Source organism: Tubulanus polymorphus, chromosome 5 (assembly GCF_964204645.1).
Source record: "Tubulanus polymorphus chromosome 5, tnTubPoly1.2, whole genome shotgun sequence".
Lineage (NCBI taxonomy): Eukaryota > Metazoa > Nemertea > Palaeonemertea > Tubulaniformes > Tubulanidae > Tubulanus > Tubulanus polymorphus.
The window spans coordinates 85,407-105,795 of record NC_134029.1 but is presented as its reverse complement, the minus strand read 5'-3'; the positions used below and the strand labels follow the sequence as shown (position 1 = coordinate 105,795).

General features: G+C 38.1%; 2 protein-coding genes across 2 annotated transcripts; one reads left to right on the top strand and one right to left on the bottom strand.

Moving 5' to 3' along the window:
- Positions 1–1,461: 1,461 nt before the first annotated feature.
- LOC141905758 (cytoplasmic FMR1-interacting protein 1-like) lies at positions 1,462–13,926 on the bottom strand. Its single transcript, XM_074794768.1, has 28 exons — positions 13,833–13,926; positions 11,003–11,752; positions 10,843–10,920; positions 10,670–10,765; positions 10,257–10,453; positions 9,904–10,141; positions 9,512–9,643; positions 9,226–9,432; positions 9,028–9,144; positions 8,703–8,780; positions 7,744–7,958; positions 7,437–7,575; positions 7,065–7,215; positions 6,907–6,989; positions 6,756–6,829; positions 6,206–6,302; positions 5,741–5,817; positions 5,539–5,665; positions 5,321–5,440; positions 4,658–4,948; positions 4,363–4,506; positions 4,177–4,273; positions 3,959–4,089; positions 3,791–3,872; positions 3,574–3,686; positions 2,838–3,085; positions 2,391–2,541; positions 1,462–2,142 (listed from the first exon to the last, which is right to left on the bottom strand). Exons 2-28 carry the CDS (start codon positions 11,723–11,725, stop codon positions 1,777–1,779), a joined length of 4,572 nt encoding a protein of 1,523 aa, XP_074650869.1. The 5' UTR covers positions 11,726–11,752; positions 13,833–13,926; the 3' UTR covers positions 1,462–1,776.
- A 2,878-nt stretch (positions 13,927–16,804) lies between these two features.
- LOC141905454 (monocarboxylate transporter 14-like) lies at positions 16,805–19,629 on the top strand. The gene is made up of 4 exons (XM_074794320.1): positions 16,805–17,020; positions 17,463–17,603; positions 17,899–18,726; positions 18,813–19,629. The coding sequence occupies exons 2-4, from the start codon at positions 17,480–17,482 to the stop codon at positions 19,010–19,012; spliced, it is 1,152 nt and encodes a 383-aa protein (XP_074650421.1). The 5' UTR covers positions 16,805–17,020; positions 17,463–17,479; the 3' UTR covers positions 19,013–19,629.
- The last annotated feature ends 760 nt before the right edge of the window (positions 19,630–20,389 follow it).

Sequence of the window (20,389 nt, the reverse complement as noted above, 5' to 3'; positions counted from 1 at the left end):
AATACACCATCATACAATACACCAATACACCATCATACAATACACCATCATACAATACACCAATACACCATCATACAATACACCAATACACCATCATACAATACACCAATACACCATCATACAATACACCATCATACAATACACCATCATACAATACACCAATACACCATCATACAATACACCATCATACAATACACCAATACACCATCATACAATACACCATCATACAATACACCAATACACCATCATACAATACACCAATACACCATCATACAATACACCATCATACAATACACCAATACACCATCATACAATACACCAATACACCATCATACAATACACCATCATACAATACACCAATACACCATCATACAATACACCATCATACAATACACCATCATACAATACACCAATACACCATCATACAATACACCATCATACAATACACCAATACACCATCATACAATACACCAATACACCATCATACAATACACCATCATACAATACACCAATACACCATCATACAATACACCATCATACAATACACCAATACACCATCATACAATACACCAATACACCATCATACAATACACCATCATACAATACACCAATACACCATCATACAATACACCATCATACAATACACCAATACACCATCATACAATACACCAATACACCATCATACAATACACCATCATACAATACACCAATACACCATCATACAATACACCATCATACAATACACCAATACACCATCATACAATACACCAATACACCATCATACAATACACCAATACACCATCATACAATACACCAATACACCATCATACAATACACCATCATACAATACACCAATACACCATCATACAATACACCAATACACCATCATACAATACACCATCATACAATACACCAATACACCATCATACAATACACCAATACACCATCATACAATACACCAATACACCATCATACAATACACCATCATACAATACACCAATACACCATCATACAATACACCAATACACCATCATACAATACACCATCATACAATACACCAATACACCATCATACAATACACCATCATACAATACACCAATACACCATCATACAATACACCAATACACCATCATACAATACACCAATACACCATCATACAATACACCAATACACCATCATACAATACACCATCATACAATACACCAATACACCATCATACAATACACCAATACACCATCATACAATACACCATCATACAATACACCAATACACCATCATACAATACACCATCATACAATACACCAATACACCATCATACAATACACCAATACACCATCATACAATACACCAATACACCATCATACAATACACCAATACACCATCATACAATACACCATCATACAATACGCCAATACAATATACATTGAATTTTCTTTTATTCATGATAATTAATATACTACATATAAAATTCAATTTACATAATAATCTCGGTTCAAATATATCATCTATAAGTGGCTTATAATATCAGCCTTTAAATCATTCATCAGTTAAATCTCTTTAAATTCAGAATCTAATTAATTAAATTTTCATTCTATAAAATTAGCACCTTTAATGCGCTTCCAACCCCTTTATCCGACCTGCATGCGTGCGCATCTATTTACAATAAAACTCTGTATTTTGAGTAGAGTTAAAACTCCTCATTCTTATTTACAGTTCTTACACGTGATTGATGACGTCATACAGTCAGTCGCCTAGTAACGCGTTCAACAATGTTTATCACAGATAGTGTTGTTCATCCGACTCAGCCACGTGACCCGATAACGACAAGACGCTAGCCCTCGAATCACTAGGGGGCGCTGTATCCTCGTCATCTTCGAATTCGTCTTCGTTGAAAGAGAAAGTTTGTGAATCTGCCCGACTCCAGCATTCTCGTCGCATGGCGGCGCCACTAGTAGAAGATTCAGGTCGTTGCTTAGTAACGGTAAATTCCGGTGGATCGAAATGAATGATTTTGACGCCGTTGCTGCTGATTCTATCTGTAACTAAACCCTGTGAATCAGTGAGTGATTTCTCGAGAATGTGAAATATCTGCCGGTTCAGACAACGGTAGGATTTAATCCTGTTCATCATTCGATTCAAATCCTGCAGAGAAAAAAAACACGATAAACAAATATAGCCGCAAAGCAGCGATTATGGGTTTTATGTAGCCTGGGTCATTCTGTTGTATCTGTGTCTCTAACTAGCGTCATTTAACAATATGAGACTTGCTGCTGTGGGGGTAAGTCATGAGGACGAGAGACTGGCTGCTGTGGGGGTAAGTCATGAGGACGCTATCTGGATCATGATATTGATGCAGTGCCCCCTGATGGTGATTAACAAAAAACACTTACAATTCCAACATTCCCCAGTCCGCTTTCTCGATCCGGTTGAAAAGCTTTGACAGCGTGATAACATAAATCTAACATCTCAAACCGTCGATGTTGTCCTAGTAGATAGATGAGGGTACATCCTGCCCACTGTAAACCTTCTCCAAATAATTCTCTAAATATATCAATAAATATAGTACCATAAAACTTTATAAACATTGACAGAGCGCGTGGGAGGCAATCAATCAGTCAGAGATTGGCTGAAATGATTTTACTGAAATTTAACCGTTAAGAGCTTTCGTCAGTAGGAATCACACCCTTGAGAATTGTAGACGTTTCGGCTTAGGTTGCAGGATTAATCTCGACTAGAGTGGTAGATTAGAGCAATGACCTCATTTCTTATTCTATGCAGTAGTTATGTAATAAAAATCGGACAGATTCTGTCTAAAAGTATACAGATGAATAACTTACTCGACTGTCATTTCAGTATTTTTCTTCGGGATAGAAAACGAGAATTGAACCACGCTCCAAACTCTGTGAAATTCATCAGCTTTCTCTGTTTCTAGGACCTGGTTACTGGGAGGGGCACCGGTCCACGTCTGTTCAGTATCGGCTAACATTGTTTTCTGTAATCTGGACAGTATCGAGGGTAACATTGAACCTTTATTTCTGGGAAGAGATTGAAGTAATTCCATCACTAGTTCTATTTCATCTGATTGCTAGAATATATAAGAAATAAACGAAATATTATTAGATACTACAAAGAGAGAGGGAGGGATGGCGGGAGAGAGGGAGGGAGGGAGTGAGGGAGGGAGGAAGGTAGAGAGGGAGGGAGTGAGGGAAGGAGGGAAGGAGGGAGGGAGGGAGTGAGGGAGGGAGAGAGGTAGAGAGGGAGGGAGTGAGGGAAGGAGGGAAGGAGGGAGGGAGGGAGGGAGTGAGGGAGGGAGGGAGAGATGGAGAGAGGGAGAGAGGGAGGGAGGGAGTGAGGGAGGGAGGTAGAGAGGGAGGGAGTGTGGGAAGGAAGGAAGGAGGGGAGGGAAGGAGGGAGGGAGGGAGGGAGGGAGGGAGGGAGAGATGGAGAGAGGGAGAGAGGGAGGGAGGGATTATTAAATAGCCTCGTGTTTAATCAAGTTAATTCTGATCCATAGAAAACAAGCCAGCAGTCAAAGTAAATACTAAAAACAACCAGTTTCCTTAGAACATTCACCTGTGTTGATGCTTTAGTTTTAAATGTTTCTGTTATATGATACGGTTTATATCTCTGTTCTCTTTTTTTCATTAATTTATTCAATCTTTCCTCGTAATCTTTAATTTCTGCCGCTAGAAAAAATAAATAACACTTATATTAAGTACTTCCGGTAATGGCGGCCACGTCAAAGCACTTCCGGCAATGGCGGTTATATTTATTGATTTTTCAAACGTACCTCTGTTTTTAGTGACGAGTGGTTTCGGTATTAAATGCTGAAACATCATCGAGTGTTTGAACTCATTCACGTTCTCAGATAACTGTCAATTAAAAACAAATACTCGATCTCATAGTGTGTAATTAAGGGAACCGTTGTTGGACCTCGCTACAAGGGGACACCACTTACCAAGCAATCGTTGACCATCATACAGAAAACAATCGCGTTACCGAATTCTCTGAGAGTGTGCAAAACAACTTGAGTTAATTCTGGATGTTGTAAAATATCTTTAACGGATGCGTAAAAATAACTGAGTATACCTGTCAGACAGAAAACAGAAATAACTGAGCTTTAAAGGGAATACCGAACGGAGTATACTAAGCTACGAGCTATTTGTTTTTACATACCAGAAGCCATGTATTCAAGTCTATGCAGTTTCAATGAATCGGGCATTCCTTTTCTCAATGTAAACAACTGTTGTTTAATACTGCCCCGAGTATCGAGCTGAAATATTAAACATTTAAAACACTTATAATCCTAATTCGATCAGCAGTTTGGTCGATTGTGATACAGTTGTTTCTAATTGTACTGACCATACTTTTCAGTACATTCACCACCTCTCCGACCAGTAAAGAGACGCCTATATGACCGACTAGACGACATAAAGCCTGAATGTGGGGTGCTCCGACAAAACTGGAAAAACCGCTGTATTTAGCAAAGTAACCGCGTCTCAATGGCTGAAATATGAATGAATAGGAAAATATGAGGTTTCATAAGCATGTTGTAATCTCGGTTCAGTAGCACACTGTTCATGTTTGTACTTATTACGACCGGAAGTAGTTTGTGTTTGTTTTAAGAGCGGAAGTGGCTGTGTGTGAATCCTCCTACCTTTGAACCCCAGAGATGTTGCGATTTGTTCACTGTGAAATGTTCCCTCTCGACCTCCTCTTCAGAGAAAGAGTGTACTGTGCGGATGAATCTATTAGTCGTCATTCTGTAGCAGTAATTCGGCAGGAAGTCATAGTTTATTTCCCAGAATGCATGTAGTGCGATTCTACCGTATGGGGAGTGAATATTTTGATCGGATTCTTTTAATAAAGCGTCGAAATCTGGTAGAATTAAGTGTTGTTTCATGAGATGATGTGCGAGACGATTCACTTCTATCAATCCTTCCAATTCCTAAATAAATATTCAATCAATTAGGCTAAACAACAGTCGTAGTTTCACGATGAAATAAAAAGATGGCGGCCATAATCTTAGCTGTCGTTGCAAGAGATTTCAATACATTCTTACTTTATCTTTTAATTCACGAAATGCAAATTTACGAATGATGATTAAGTCCAATTTTAAATCTCTTCAATTTCAGATAAGATCTATTAGAATTTTACAATCCAAGATGGCGGCTTTCATCCCAACAAATATGAATTGAATTTTAATCCAGACAAAGTGTCACAATACACATAATTCATGTAAATAATTTCCTTTCGATTTGATACGTTTCACACGATGTTTTAAGATATGACGGATTTACGGGAAGTTTATTCTACGTACCACGACTGCAGTTATATCTGCTGCTTCAAATCGTTTAATGGCGCAATCCAACGACGTTTTCAACTCTTCAGTAATTCGAGATCCGATCAATAGTTTAAAATCGATCGATCTTCCCAATAACTGAAAATATCATCATCGATCAATTTCTATCATTTAACAATTTCTAATTATACTTTTTCAAAATTGTTCACGATAGTTTTTTTTTTCAAATTAAATACCTGAAAATGTCTCTGTTTCAGAATCGAATGAAATCGAATACTTTTATTTTTGAATTTCTTCTTTTTGTTTTTCCTCGATCTTTTCTCTTCATAATTTTCCTCTTTGAAACATCGCTCCAGTAACATCCTAAACAAACACGTCGTGTAGAGTCAGATATCGCAGACGACACAGTATCAATAATAAATCAGGTTCAGTATTTACCCTCCTGCTTTTTGTTTGTAATAGGAATAAACTTGACTCGTAATTTTACCGACTAACTGTTCAAAACACAACAGAACCTGAAAATAAATACAAGCATTAAAACACTGGTTCTACGTTCACAGGGTCCAGTGCCTTAAGTACAGCCATCTGGCTAGCACTGGATCCTTCAGTGCACTTACAATCTCTCTAAATATTACATTGTATGTACGGATTATGTAAAATGAATATGCTATACTATGCTACTATACTTTTGTGAAAAGATATGTTTAAAGTTGAGTTTACTGATTGAATGTACGCAATGAATTTGCCAAATAGGACAAACAACATTAACCTGAAGTAAAATTGGAATTGCGAACCTTCCTAATTATTATTAGTTGGTTACTTTTTTTGTGTGTGAAACGCAGCTCAAACGTTCTGTCTGCCAAATCATGTGTCAAATTATATAAATCTGTCAATCACATTTACCTCGGCTTCAACCTCGTCAAATAAATGTTGTTCCTTGAAAACTGTTAGGGCATAATTAGCGCTGTCGTTATATAGATCCAGAATATACAAAATACACCTAGAAAACAAGCAACAACATTCAATATAGAAATACATTTAGAGATTAACTTCATGACACTGACACTGTGATAAATAATTCGTCTTAGCAAATGAAAATTCGTTTTAGAATATGTCAGTGTAGATATTTTGTTGTATATCAATGGTAGGATGGCGATATAACTGGTACTGCTGGTGCTGCAGATGAGGATCAGGTACTGCTGGTGCTGCAGATGAGGATCAGGTACTGCTGGTGCTGCAGATGAGGATCAGGTACTGCTGGTGCTGCAGATGAGGATCAGGTACTGCTGGTGGATGGCGATATAACTAGTGCTACTTGTGTTGTTGCTAGTGCTCATGGTGCTGCTGCTGTTGCTGCTAGTGGTATTGCTGCTGCTGCAGCTGCAGGTGGTGGTGCTGCTGCTGCTGGTGGTGCTGCTGCTGCTGCTTGTGACGATGAGGTTTGGATACTTACTCGCACATTGTCGGATGCATGTCTTTCATCACGTGATCAGCCAGTATCCATGGCATCGACATTTCTATAGGAAACTGAATAAAACAAAATAAACATCACAATTACTGTAAATCAACTTCTAGGAAATATCTATAATCGATAAAACACGTACCTGTACTCGTCTACCACGTGTCATTTCTAGGAAAATCTCACGATACCAAAACTGACCAAGTTGACAACAAACTTGAAGACTTTCTGTAGATAGAAAATAACACGTTAGAAAGAAACATTGATTTTTTGAACACATTGATTTAAAAGAGATGATTTTACCGTTGAAATTGATCATATATTCCCAGAAGAAGCAACTGGAATGAAATCGCTCCATTGCTACAATACTTGAAGAGTCGATATCCTTTCTGTGGTTAGTTTTACCTTTACCCATATTCACTAACGCTTCGACCATCGTTCGCAACAAGTAAATCTGTAATTAACAGATTATTATATTGACTACGTGCATCTCTAACAACAAGGGAATAATGATTATCGAAGTCTTTGTTCACCAGATTGTCTTTGATAAATTGAAGGAGAACCTGACATTTTCAAGGGTATATATAGCAGTATATCTTCCTTTCAAACAAATTTGGTTTTATCAAATATTTCGTGACATATTTTAGTATTTCCAGCGCCCCCTGGTGGTGTTACCTGCGAAGTAGATGGTGCCACTGTTTTTCTGGGTACATCTATCACAAATCCTTTTGGGTCACTTTTTCCTTTCAACGCGAAATCTCCTTCCATTGCTAGATTACCTTGTTCAACAGTCGCCTTTATTGATGTCATTATCCTTATTAAACACACAAAATACGCGGTCTATGAATATGCAGATTAACTCATTTGAATAATGACATAAATTAACATCAATTGAATGAATGTGTTGTTAGTAAATCTAAGTGGAATCAACTGAAGAATCATCTTCTGATTATTTAAAAAACTGGACGAATATTTTCTATACCTCGTTAAAAGTTCCTTCTTTCCTTTCACCGCCTTTCGCAGTGGATCACGTAATGTTAACTGTACAAAGTCTTGTAATTCAGCGAATATTGCAGCTTTTGTTGCCTGATTAAAAACTGCCAGATGTTCGTGTAATTTACTCTGTAATCCTTTAATCATCGCGATTAATTCAATCATTGCTTGTTTCTCGTTATCGCTGTAGTTATAACGTGTCGCCTGGAAGAATAGATCAGTAGTACCATCAAAATCCCAGGCAAAATGGGTTGAAATCTTAATCAGCAGAGAATGAATGATAGAGAGGATGTTGTTAGTGAATACCATAGTCACCACACCTGACTGGTCACCACACCTGACTGGTCACCACACCTGAGTGGTCACCACACCTGAGTGGTCACCGCACCTGACTGGTCACCGCACCTGACTGGTCATCGCACCTGACTGGTCACCACACTGACCAGACACACATACCAACCGAATCTAGCACTACTGGTCTATGGTCTAGTGGTTAGCGTCGTCGGCTGGCATTCTGGGGATTGCAGGTTCGAGTCCTGCTAGGGTTAGGGTTATGGTCCAGCTACACTGTTCGGGTTAGGGTTACGGGCGAGCTAGGGTTAGGGTTAGCATCATGTCAATTTTTGGGACCGGAAGTCCTCTCACTGTGGTTATTTTCAATAATTCTAACGCTCTTTTTTCCCCAAGAAAATATCTTTTGGTGGAAATATGTTCCATTTTTTACGATGAAAACCTCAAACTATGCTGTCTATTGATCTGGAGGTCAATATTACAACAAGTTAAAGAATAAAGTTTGAAGAAACATTAAATCTGAAATAGGAGACTATGTTCATATACCCAGTGCTTAAAGTTAGAAATAGCTCTATAGATAATCATGCACGAGGTTTGGATTGTGATTTATCAGTTTTCTGTAGAATGAAAGTTGATTGGTTTATAGAATTCACTTACTCTTTCATATTCCTCGGCATCTGTCGGACATTTCGCATTATCATGATGATCAGTTGGATGAAACAACTTCCATGAATACTACAAACAATACAGTCATATCAAACACGGTTTACCCGATATTAGCAGGGAGAGGGGGAGAGGGGGAGAGAGGGGGGAGGGAGAGAGGGGGAGCGCTCATCAATCATTACGATCTCTCCTTTCATTTCGACATGTAACAGAACAATGCCTGTATCAAATACCTTATGATTTGTATCAATTTAAATTCACTATTCAAACTTTTACTGAATTAGTTTTGGATGTGTGAACTGATAGTAATTGTATTTACCATTTCCATGAGTCGACATGACCAAGATGATATCAACTGTAGACCACGTATCCCTATATCGTATATCTTCCGGTTCTGAGCGTCCATTTTCACTTTTTCTGTTTCTTCCTTCAGGTCCTGGATCACAACGACAAACATCAATTTAATTCACATTTCTCACAAGTTACCTAAAAATCAATCGTTAGATTTCATACTTACTCCTAAGTTTAGACGTACGAGTTCACCTACATACTTCAAATGATCCTCGCGTATTTTAGGTAAAGCCTCCACCAGGTGGCACTGCGATCCACTAGTTCCGGCGCTACATAGCGGCCATTTTGATTCGTCGTAATTTACGTCATTTTGATCTACATACATGAACGGCGCTATTTGCATATCCCCGTAAAGTGGAACAGCCTCTAATTCCTGTAAATCCAGTCACAATTCTCTAAATCTCATATTGTTTATACTTTATTTACAGGTTAATAAAAAGATTCGTTTTTACCTTGAATATCTTATCAATCTTTGACAAATTGATTTTCTTTTTCGAGTCCATTTTGTAAATGTTTGCTTCTTTCAAGTTCTTTTTCTCAGAGATGACTGCTCCACTCAGTAACGAGATACAGAATCCAATAGCCTGCATCAAAATAGTTACTATTACTTTCACTAAACAGAGATTAGTGGAATTGGGACAATACGACGCCGATATCTCCCCTCTCCCTCTCCACATTCTCTCACTCTCCTCTCTTTCCCCTCTCTCTCCTCCTCTCTCTCACTCTCCACCTCTCCTCTCTCTCTCTCTCTCTCCTCTCCTCTCTCACTCTCCTCATCTCCTCTCTCTCTCTCCTCCTCTCTTTCACTCTCCTTCTCTTCTCCCACACCCCAAGCATTACTTACCTTAACTAGCGTATATTTCTCCTCTGGTATCAGATATTTGTGATCCTCATACATATGAACGCACGTTTTTATTATTTCAGCCAATATTTTCTCGAATCCAGGAATTTCTATGAGTTTTTTTTTCAAATTGTTGCCGATTTCTTTTTTAGTCGCCAACCACAGAGTCATTATATTATCGGTTTCTAGGACGTTCGGATCCTCCGTGAAATCGGGATTCCTGCGCAGGAACTGGACAGCTCTGAAATATTCACAATATGTACACCTTCTACTATGTTAATCTACATAACAAGTGTACATTTGATACTTATACTGTATCAAAGAATGTACATCATACGAATTGTATAGAACCCTACCTTCTGTATATTGTAGCGTTGTCATTAGTTACGCTTGTTTTAACATCTTTAAGAGCATCGAGAACGGCCAACATACTCAGCATCTTTCCCAGTTTCAGCAGGTGAGATAAAGATACGAAATCGTTCTCCATCTTTTTATTCATTTGACACAATCGAATCATTTTAATATCGTTGCACAAATATTCAATCGCTCTTTGCTGTAAATAAATAGAATTTATATTCTATAAATCCTTAATCCCTTCGTGTTTCATTGTGAACCGTACAGCTTGTATTGGTTTATTGTTTGCCTGTATATTATTCATGTTTTGCTTTGAATTACTTAGTTTGAATCTTGTTCTGCACATATCAACTAAACCTCTCTAAACATCTTTGTATGATATCTTGATACAGTGACACCGCGTCGATAAAATTACCTGATATTGATAAAACTTGCGAAGTTTCTCTATTTTCGGTTTGATAAGCGCCAGTGTCTCCTTGTAATATTCCGGTTTCGGGTTTTCCTTTTGACGCTGAATCAAAAAATTCAAATAATTTCAAACTGTTTCGACTAAAAGGACATACAGTAAAGTGATTGAATGACTGTTACCTTTGGTAAAGCGAGGGAACAACTTCTCCAGGTATACAATAAAACCGTGTACTCATTGCCTTCATCGATCAAATCTTCCTAAAAACAATTCATCAACAAACATACTTTTAAACAAAGCCCGCAAAAGAAATCCATTTTGGAGCAATAATGAATGACTGACCAGTTCAGCGAGTTTCGAAGCTTCCTCGATGAATTTTGCTTGTGTCGTCACAAACGCGCATTTATCTTCAAAATGAGTATTAGTATCGACCACGTGATGTATGGATATAGAGGGCGCTTCGATGAATGGTTCTAGTTGCGGTAACGGCCTCCAGAATTCCGGATTTAAAGCTTGTTCCTCGTCCTCAGGCGCCGTACGATCAGTGAGAGTCGTGAATATTGAAACAGCTCGATTAGACCTCATCTGCTGCTGAGAAGGAGGAACGTCTCCTCCCTCGTCACTTTTCTTTTCACTTTCCTCTGAATCCGTTTCGTCTCCCTCCGCGCTGACCGCTTCAGTGAACGTGTCAGTAATCGTGACGTCACTGATGAAATAGTCCGCTTGTGGTTCCTTTGCGATGGTCGGAGCTCCTGCTATCAGATCCACCGTGGCGTAGGCCATCGTTAGTGGAGGGGGTATAGCAGGGGGCAAGTCTATTGGAGGGGGTGGAAGGTCCTCGTCATCTTCCTCTTCACCAGCTGCGGGTATATGATGAGTAGAAGTGCTGATGGTAGGTTCGGCATAGCTGGGAGGGTTAGGGGGAGGGGGAGGGAGGTTAGGGTTATAAGGTACCGGTATTGCGGCCGGTACGGCGTAGGGATTATCATCGTCACTAGGGGGCACTGTTAACATTGACGACTTCCGTTCCACTTTACACAAAACGACTCCATTATTATCATCCATTGTATTTCACTGTAGATTAGACGTCACCTGCGTGAATTAAATATAGACTTGATTACTTTAAATCGAATATATATATATATATATATATATATATATATATATATATATATATATATATATATATATATATATATATATATATATATATATATATATATATATATATATATATATATATATATATATATATATATATATATATATATATATATATATATACCCTTAAAATCATATCTAGTAAAATGTGTATATACGTACATAGCAATAGCTAATTAGACAGTAATAGAATTTGTCATCAGTTTCGTGAATAAGTTTAAGCTGAAAACGGTTAAGTTTGAATTGCTGACCTCATGATGTTTAGCAATTACACCAAAAACTTAATTGTAACATTTTCATGCGATCTGTTGCACAATCATGGTTTAGATTTAAGACCAGTCTTTAGACCGAATTAGTTCTACAGCTAATCTAACAACTAAGACCAATCTTCATATTTTTGAGGCCAGTTCTGGACTACAATCACGACTGTGCAACTGAGCCCTAGCCTCGCGTGGTTTGCGCTGTACGCGTCCTATTTGTCGAATTGATTCACCGTAGAACAGAATTTATCAAATTTCTGAAAAACCCACGGTTTTTATTCAAAGTCTAATTATATCAACATTCACACCATATCTACGCAGTCTAACGTGCTAAAAATTCCAGAAGACATATCTCATATACTCCATAATATCAGACATACCCAGCCATAATATCAGACATACCCAGCTATAATATCAGACATACCCAGCCATAATATCAGACATACCCAGCCATAATATCAGACATACCCAGTCATTATATCAGACATACCCAGCCATAATATCAGACATACCCAGCCATAATATCAGACATACCCAGCTATAATATCAGACATACCCAGCCATAATATCAGACATACCCAGCCATAATATCAGACATACCCAGTCATAATATCAGACATACCCAGCCATAATATCAGACATACCCAGCCATAATATCAGACATACCCAGCCATAATATCAGACATACCCAGCCATAATATCAGACATACCCAGCCATAATATCAGACATACCCAGCCATAATATCAGACATACCCAGCCATAATATCAGACATACCCAGCCATAATATCAGACATACCCAGCCATAATATCAGACATACCCAGCTATAGTATTAGACATACCCAGCTAAAGTATCATACACTTACCCAGACAAACACACTCCATAACATCAGAAAATTTCCCAATAATAATATATACATATAATATATGAGTGTATGTGTGAAATAATGGAAGGGTGTAATTTATGGCTGGTTTTATTAGATCACAGAGAATTGAATGAATGCAGGTTAAATATATTGATATAATGATATTATATACATTTACATGATTCCAGTTAGTATCAGAGCCGTCGAAATGTCACGTACCATATACATATATATGTGCAAGGGCCTCACCGCAGGTACAGGGCTTAGGCGCTAAGTTTCATATTGATACATTTGGTCTCCGGAGCCAGCAGTTCTTGCTGCTGGCTTAAACTCGGCCCGGGGTTTAAATTAGTTATGTTTTCAGTGTTTAAACAATTTCGGGTAACATTAATTTTTGCCGAGCTGATTGTGGTGGAACTGGATGGATTCTAGTCCCACTCGACGAGCTGATGATGGAACCGGATTCTAGTCCCACTCGACGAGCTGATTGTGGAACCGGATTCTAGTCCCACTCGACGAGCTGATGATGGAACCGGATTCTAGTCCCACTCGACAATCGAGAATCAACATCAGGAAACCGTAGAAAATACTCATTAGATATAACATTCTATAGGCGTGCTCTTTCTAGAAACGAACAAATCTGTAAACAAAAATTGTTTTCGATCTGAAACGAGGTCAGTGGTTTGTACTGTCACGTGTCAACCCCACCGTACAGACTCTCATGTGCTATATGTATATACAGTGATAGCGCCCAGAAAGATTAATATAATGAAAATGACTCATGATTTAGTAATTGATATAGAAATTAAAACTTCTGCTTAATTCAAAAACCAAACTCTTAAAGAGTGCTGCAAATGTGGAAAGTTAGTAGATATTTACACTTACCGGACCAAAGGAATTAGTCAAATCAAAGGAATTTACTTTCCATTTCTGGGTGAATGTCACAATCTACTGTGCGAGTATGGTCGCAGTACTGTGTGTCAGTACAGTATATATATATATATGTATATATGTGTGTCTATAGTACTCGTAAATTGTATACTGAAAACTTGTACAAACAAGGAAGTAATTCATACCGCAATCAGGTCACGTCAACCACGCGATAACTACTCATTCGCCATCTACCGGAATATATAAACGGCAACTGAACTGAAAAAGAACTTGCTTTTTCGTGCTGTTGAAAACCTGGGCAGTCCCACGGGCGTAGCAGGAGATTCATATGGAAAAATAGCAGTCCTGAAGGTAAGATACCGGTGAGCAAAATCAAGACAAGATGAGTTTTGAAAGGGTTCATAAAGGTAGAAGGCCACGGCGTAGGCCTGAGTATACTTTGTTTGAATGGTTCATAATCCGGGCCCCGCGCGGAAATCTAGTATTATTCATGGCAAAGTCAACTTGGCCTAAATTCAAATTTCATGATAATTTATGATTATTTTATAATCACATATCAATTATTTATTCTACCATCCTGTATATAAACATGTGTAATATAATTTCAAATACTAAATTCCTGCCTTTTCACTGACACTTTTTGTCAAAAAGTAGTCACCCGCCCCTGGTTTAGCATACGAGGTATCAATTCATATTATTGTAACGTAAGTTTTCATGGCGTCAAGAAACTAGAACGACGAGACAGACGTTTTTTAAATAAACCGGCACGATTGTATTCGTTATATTGTCACAATGCTTACTGTTTTTCCCAATAACACTCTATAGTGAATATATACACACCGCTGTTAGCGGTTATACTGACAGCATGACTGATAGGGAGGAAAGTGTTGATGTGACGGGTGATTTTAAAGAGCCCGGTAAAGTTGAAGGATGCTGTTTGGTCCTGGCCGCTGCGGGGATATTTATAGTATTAGGAGGGTTACATTTAACGGTTGGAATTCTAATGGTTGAATGGGCCGTTTATTTTAATATCGGTTATAGAAGTACAGCATCATTAATGGTGACTTGTACTTTAGGAATGGCTTTAATATTTGGTAAGTAAACGGACGAGGTACAAGTTTAACCCGCAGTAATAATGTTGTGAACCATGTCATTTGTTTCTGATTCGCTGATGTTTGTGGCTGATCTGCGAATTTTGGATTTTCTGATATTTGGTAGTCAGACCTCTAATTTTGTAGCTGATCATAAATTGAGGTCGATTCTGCGATATTTAATGCAATCAATTTAGAAACCTTTATTTAAGAACCCTGTAGACACGACACAGCTGACGACAGATATACGCTTTCAGGTGTAGAGCACGTACTGGTCCCTGGTATAATAAACCGGCTTTTTATTTGCAACACGAATTGTTGCGTTGTTAGCAATATATAACGTACACGCCATAAAGTCTGTTCGACACTGTCAGCATGACTGACAGGGAGGGAAGTGTTGATGTGACGGAGGTCCGTGATTTTAAAGAGCCCGGTAAAGTTGAAGGATGTTGTCTGGTCCTGGCCGCTGCAGGGATATTCATAACGTTAGGAGGGTCTCACTATACCACCGGAATCCTAGTTGTAGAATGGGTTGATTATTTTAATACTGGATACAGGATTATTTCTTGGTTAGGAACCAGCAGTACTGCAATGTCGTTAGTATTTGGTAAGTTTAAATATCATCGATGTCAAATTGCTGACAATAGCAAAAAAGGGGACAAAACTAATGTCTATTTATTAATTGATGAGACCTGTTTTTCTGGGATATTTTGTTTACTTTTTGGGGTACATACCTCATTTATGTCTTAACAGAATGCCAAAAATCGCGGACAACAACTGAATATCCGATATATTTCCAGTTCTGTACCAATTAGATGGATTGACAAAAAGACTCCTTAAGTCCAGTTGAATGAGAGAGAAAATCCTCCATTTTGTCAAATTTCTTGGATTTGAACATTGTTACCATGCCTTCGCCACCCTGATTTAGTTGTTGAGACCCCACAAGAAAAATAACTTCATTTCGTAGGCATGGTGACAATGTAAAAATTCAAGAAATTTCACAAAATGGAGGATTTTCTCTCTCATTCAATTGGACTTAAGGAGTCTTTTTGCCAATCCATCTAATTGGTACAGAACTGGAAATATATCGGATATTCAGTTGTTGTCCGCGATTTTTGGCATTGTGTAAAGACATAAATGAGGTATGTACCCCAAAAAGTAAGCAAAATATCCAAGAAAAACAGGTCTCATCCATTAATAAATAGACATTAATGTCTATTTATTAATTGATGAGACCTGTTTTTCTGGGATATTTTGTTTACTTTTTGGGGTACATACCTCATTTATGTCTTAACAGAATGCCAAAAATCGCGGACAACAACTGAATATCCGATATATTTCCAGTTCTGTACCAATTAGATGGATTGACAAAAAGACTCCTTAAGTCCAGTTGAATGAGAGAGAAAATCCTCCATTTTGTCAAATTTCTTGGATTTGAACATTGTTACCATGCCTTCGCCACCCTGATTTAGTTGTTGAGACCCCACAAGAAAAATAACTTCATTTCGTAGGCATGGTGACAATGTAAAAATTCAAGAAATTTCACAAAATGGAGGATTTTCTCTCTCATTCAATTGGACTTAAGGAGTCTTTTTGCCAATCCATCTAATTGGTACAGAACTGGAAATATATCGGATATTCAGTTGTTGTCCGCGATTTTTGGCATTGTGTAAAGACATAAATGAGGTATGTACCCCAAAAAGTAAGCAAAATATCCAAGAAAAACAGGTCTCATCCATTAATAAATAGACATTAGTCACATTATTAATGTACCTTTATAATTGTAATACTATTATAAATGATTTATACACGTGTATGTAGCGTGTATACAGATGTGTTTCCTTGAGTGGCGTTCAATATTTGTAACTGCACTGCAGAAGCGCAGTAAATCAGAGCGCAGCAATCAATAGTGAGAAAGAGAGAGGACAGTGACGTGATGAACCAGTGACCTTTATACAGGTGATGTGATCATGATAATAACCTGGGACCCAGAGGTAGATCCTACAGACAGATAGGGGCCTAACCCGCTTCCGCGTAAAACCAAGTACCGGGTATTCAGTTGACAGGAAAACTGCGCACACCAGGCGTAAGGTAAAATCATGGATGATGGAAATGGATTTAGATGAGATTATATTATGCAAGTGGAACGAAGTATAATGGATTTGATCCAACTGCAGTGTGTTGAATGTATTGTATAGACTCGCGTGAAGAGAGACATCTGTGACGAGCACCAAATAAAAAAACCCGATAATTATACACTAGTGCTGCGCCTCGTGGATACCGTACCTGCGCCTCGTGGATACCGTACCTGCTGTAAACCGTTCCCTATTTACCGTAGAATGTCATACATACAATAACCCGTCCTATCCAAATATGTATCATTATAGCATTTACTCAGTGACATAATTTACGACACTCAGGTTTTTATGTGTGCTCCAGATTTGAGGAATTATTGTAAAATTTCAAATCAAACTGGAAACATGTGAAAAAGCACTGCCATATTTAACTAATCAAAATAAACTATTATTTTCAGCACCTGTCGGAGGTTTGATGATCAAAAGATTTGGTTTAAGGCGATGTTTAGTAATTTCTGCTGTTGTAAATGGTTTTGCTGTTTGTTGTTCGGCGTTTTCTAAGAATCTATGGCTAATCTTCATCCTATGGATTACTGCCGGTGAGTCGAGCTGAGTTCTCTCGTGAAAAACATTGTACGTTCACACATTTTATAAGAAATTACGAGCTTTCGCTACGAGCGAATACTGTACCTTCATTATAGTTAAAGGCATGAAGTCAATGCCGGAGAAGCATCTCCCTTAAAGTACTGTTGTTTTTCCATTAAACTAATTTCTTTATGCACTTTTGCAGTGAAAGATCGTGAATTCTAATGAAATCAGGAAACCTACGCATTAAACCTTGATACTAGGTTGACTCAGTTCCTTGTAATAGCTGTAGTTATTGTCTATTTTCAGGAATCTCACAGGCCTTCTATGTTGGACCAATCGTCGCTTACATAATGATCAGATTCCGTCGTTACAGATCAACAGCGAACGCTTTCGTCGTTTCAGCAGCTTCTTTAGGAACGATCATTTTCGGAGTGATCATTAATAAATCGATAGAAGCTTACACCTGGCGTGGAGCAGTACTTATAATAGGTGCTATAGCTTTAAACATGGCTCCTTGTAGTTTAATTCTACGCGATTGGAACAAACCGCGTTCGAATAAAGATGTTCTGTTGCCACGAAAAGATGAACAAAATGCAGATAAACAGAAAGATTCAGTGAATGGCGAATATTTGAAAAAACCTGAAGCTTCTGGTTGTAGAAACTTCTTACATGTTGAAGTATTAACTCGACGAAACTTTATAGGTGTCACTAGCGCTGTATTCTTCTTATATCTAGCAGTGTCAATCATATTTGTACATATAGTGTCCGGATTTAGAGATCTATGTAAACTAGAATTAGAAGATGCCAGGTATCTGGTGCCCTGTTTAGGCACGAGCAATATGATTGGTCGGTTTGCCACCTCATTTATTACCCAGCATCCTCGTTTTGATGCATTCACCATGTTTTTAGCTGTAAATATTTTATTAGGCGTCACTGTGGCTTTAGTTCCATTATTTGAAGGCTTCACTGCAGCAGTTATACTAGTGATACTAATAGGAGTTGGAATGTCAGGATTTGCAGGTCTCACGCATCTAGTTATTGCTGAAATCATTGAAGACAAATACATTCATATGTCTGTACAGTATATGTTGTTTCCTGCTGGTATCGCTTACCTTATTGGAGCTCCGTTAGCCGGTAAGCGCCCTCTAGTGGTAGAGTTTCTGTTTACCTTTGAAAACAAATCATAAATTCATTAACATTTTGAATGTATGTATTTTCAGGTTGGGTTTATGACGTCACCGGAAATTACGTTTACTCGTTTGAATTAACGGCTAGTCTAGTCGGTGTAAGTGTTCTGATAATGTCACCGTTCTGGCTGAAACATATTCGTCAGTTAAACAATAGAAATACATCAGATCTGCCAGGAAATCTATCAGCTACAAATAGAGAATGGATTGCTTCCCTTACCTCATTAGCATAATGACCATCTTACATCGAGGCTGTGTTAATCTCATTAACATAATGGCCCTTTTCACACTGAGGCTTCTATAACTTCATTAGCATAATGATCTCCTTTAAGACGTGAAGTGGTTTATATTGATTAATCTAATAACCATTCAACTATTGCACTTTAAGCCACGACTGTTGAACACATGTATGTATTACTGGTTTGTGGGGTTTTAATGCTCTCCGATTCTGTGATCGTTTTTTTGCCCCTCCCAGCTGGTCTGTCTATTATAAATTGAATGCGATCAGTTTAAGGCAAAAATATATGTTCTAGATCTCGAGAGTAACTATAATTTTGTTCATACTTACAGTTCATTGTGATAATGTGATTTATTTAGCAGGCAATAGCTGCTCTATCGTTTCTCTTCACCGCATCGGAGTCTTATTCATCTCATTAAATATCACTATTCACATTCCTCACCGGGTAGTTTTGTTTAAATGCGACCCATGTATGTATTTTATGCGTATGGCTTCCGTATCCTCGATTTGAATTTATTGTTATCGATTAATTGTATAAATGTATTATATTGAATAATTCGTATTTTTATTGATTTATATAAAATGAATTATTATATATTTTCGAATATAAAACTATTACATGTATGAAATAAGTTCGTTTCGAATAAAGTGAAATTTTTATCGTATAATTATTTGAGTAGCTTCGAGTCGTAGGAACGATTATTTCCGGAGATTATTATAGAGTAATGATGTTTCGTATGAAGCCCTCTTTATGTCTATAAGTCACTCCAATGGACACGGGCCTGAAATCACTAAGTTTCGGTGGCTGATGGTTCTCTTATAGGGTGTCCTCAAAACATGAGCACCACTTTTAACGTGAAGTATCCAAATGTAAAACAGCATCGCGTCAGAAAGAGCTACACAATACCACGTATCATACCCTGAGTTGATTTTCAGACGGTTCAGTTTATCTATCACTAGAAAAAATATCTGTCAACTAGCGGTACTCAACCTGAGTGCGTTAAAACATGGAAACGGCCGCGGCACATACCCGCATAGTATTGGAGAGCACTTGAATAAACTGGGTTTGTATTCGTACGTAACACGAATTGTTAACGCGCTATGTTCTTGAGCACTCAGCGACCGGCCACGCGTATACTGACAGCATGACGGATAGAAGTGGAAGTGCTGATGTGACGGGTAATTTTAAAGAGCCCGGTCGATTTGAAAGATGTTGTCTGGTCCTGGCTGCTACGGGGGGAGGGTCTCACTATACCGCTGGGATCTTTGTCTGTCACACATGCTTTCCGTGCGACGTTTTGGTCCGTAATTTCGTTAATGATAAATTAATCCGTGAATATTATGCATCAATTTGTTCAGTAAGGAATTTGCA

Bases quoted from the DNA above. Each gene is read 5' to 3' on its own strand.
- LOC141905758 (XM_074794768.1), bottom strand. From the start codon at position 11,725: ATGGATGATAATAATGGAGTCGTTTTGTGTAAAGTGGAACGGAAGTCG. The intron at 10,921-11,002 runs GTCAGTCATTCA...AATTGTTTTTAG, and splicing joins CTTCGAAACTCGCTGAACTG to GAAGATTTGATCGATGAAGG. The intron at 4,507-4,657 runs GTAGGAGGATTC...TTCATATTTCAG, and splicing joins AACATCTCTGGGGTTCAAAG to CCATTGAGACGCGGTTACTT.
- LOC141905454 (XM_074794320.1), top strand. From the start codon at position 17,480: ATGATCAAAAGATTTGGTTTAAGGCGATGTTTAGTAATTTCTGCTGTT. The intron at 17,604-17,898 runs GTGAGTCGAGCT...GTCTATTTTCAG, and splicing joins CATCCTATGGATTACTGCCG to GAATCTCACAGGCCTTCTAT. The intron at 18,727-18,812 runs GTAAGCGCCCTC...ATGTATTTTCAG, and splicing joins TATTGGAGCTCCGTTAGCCG to GTTGGGTTTATGACGTCACC.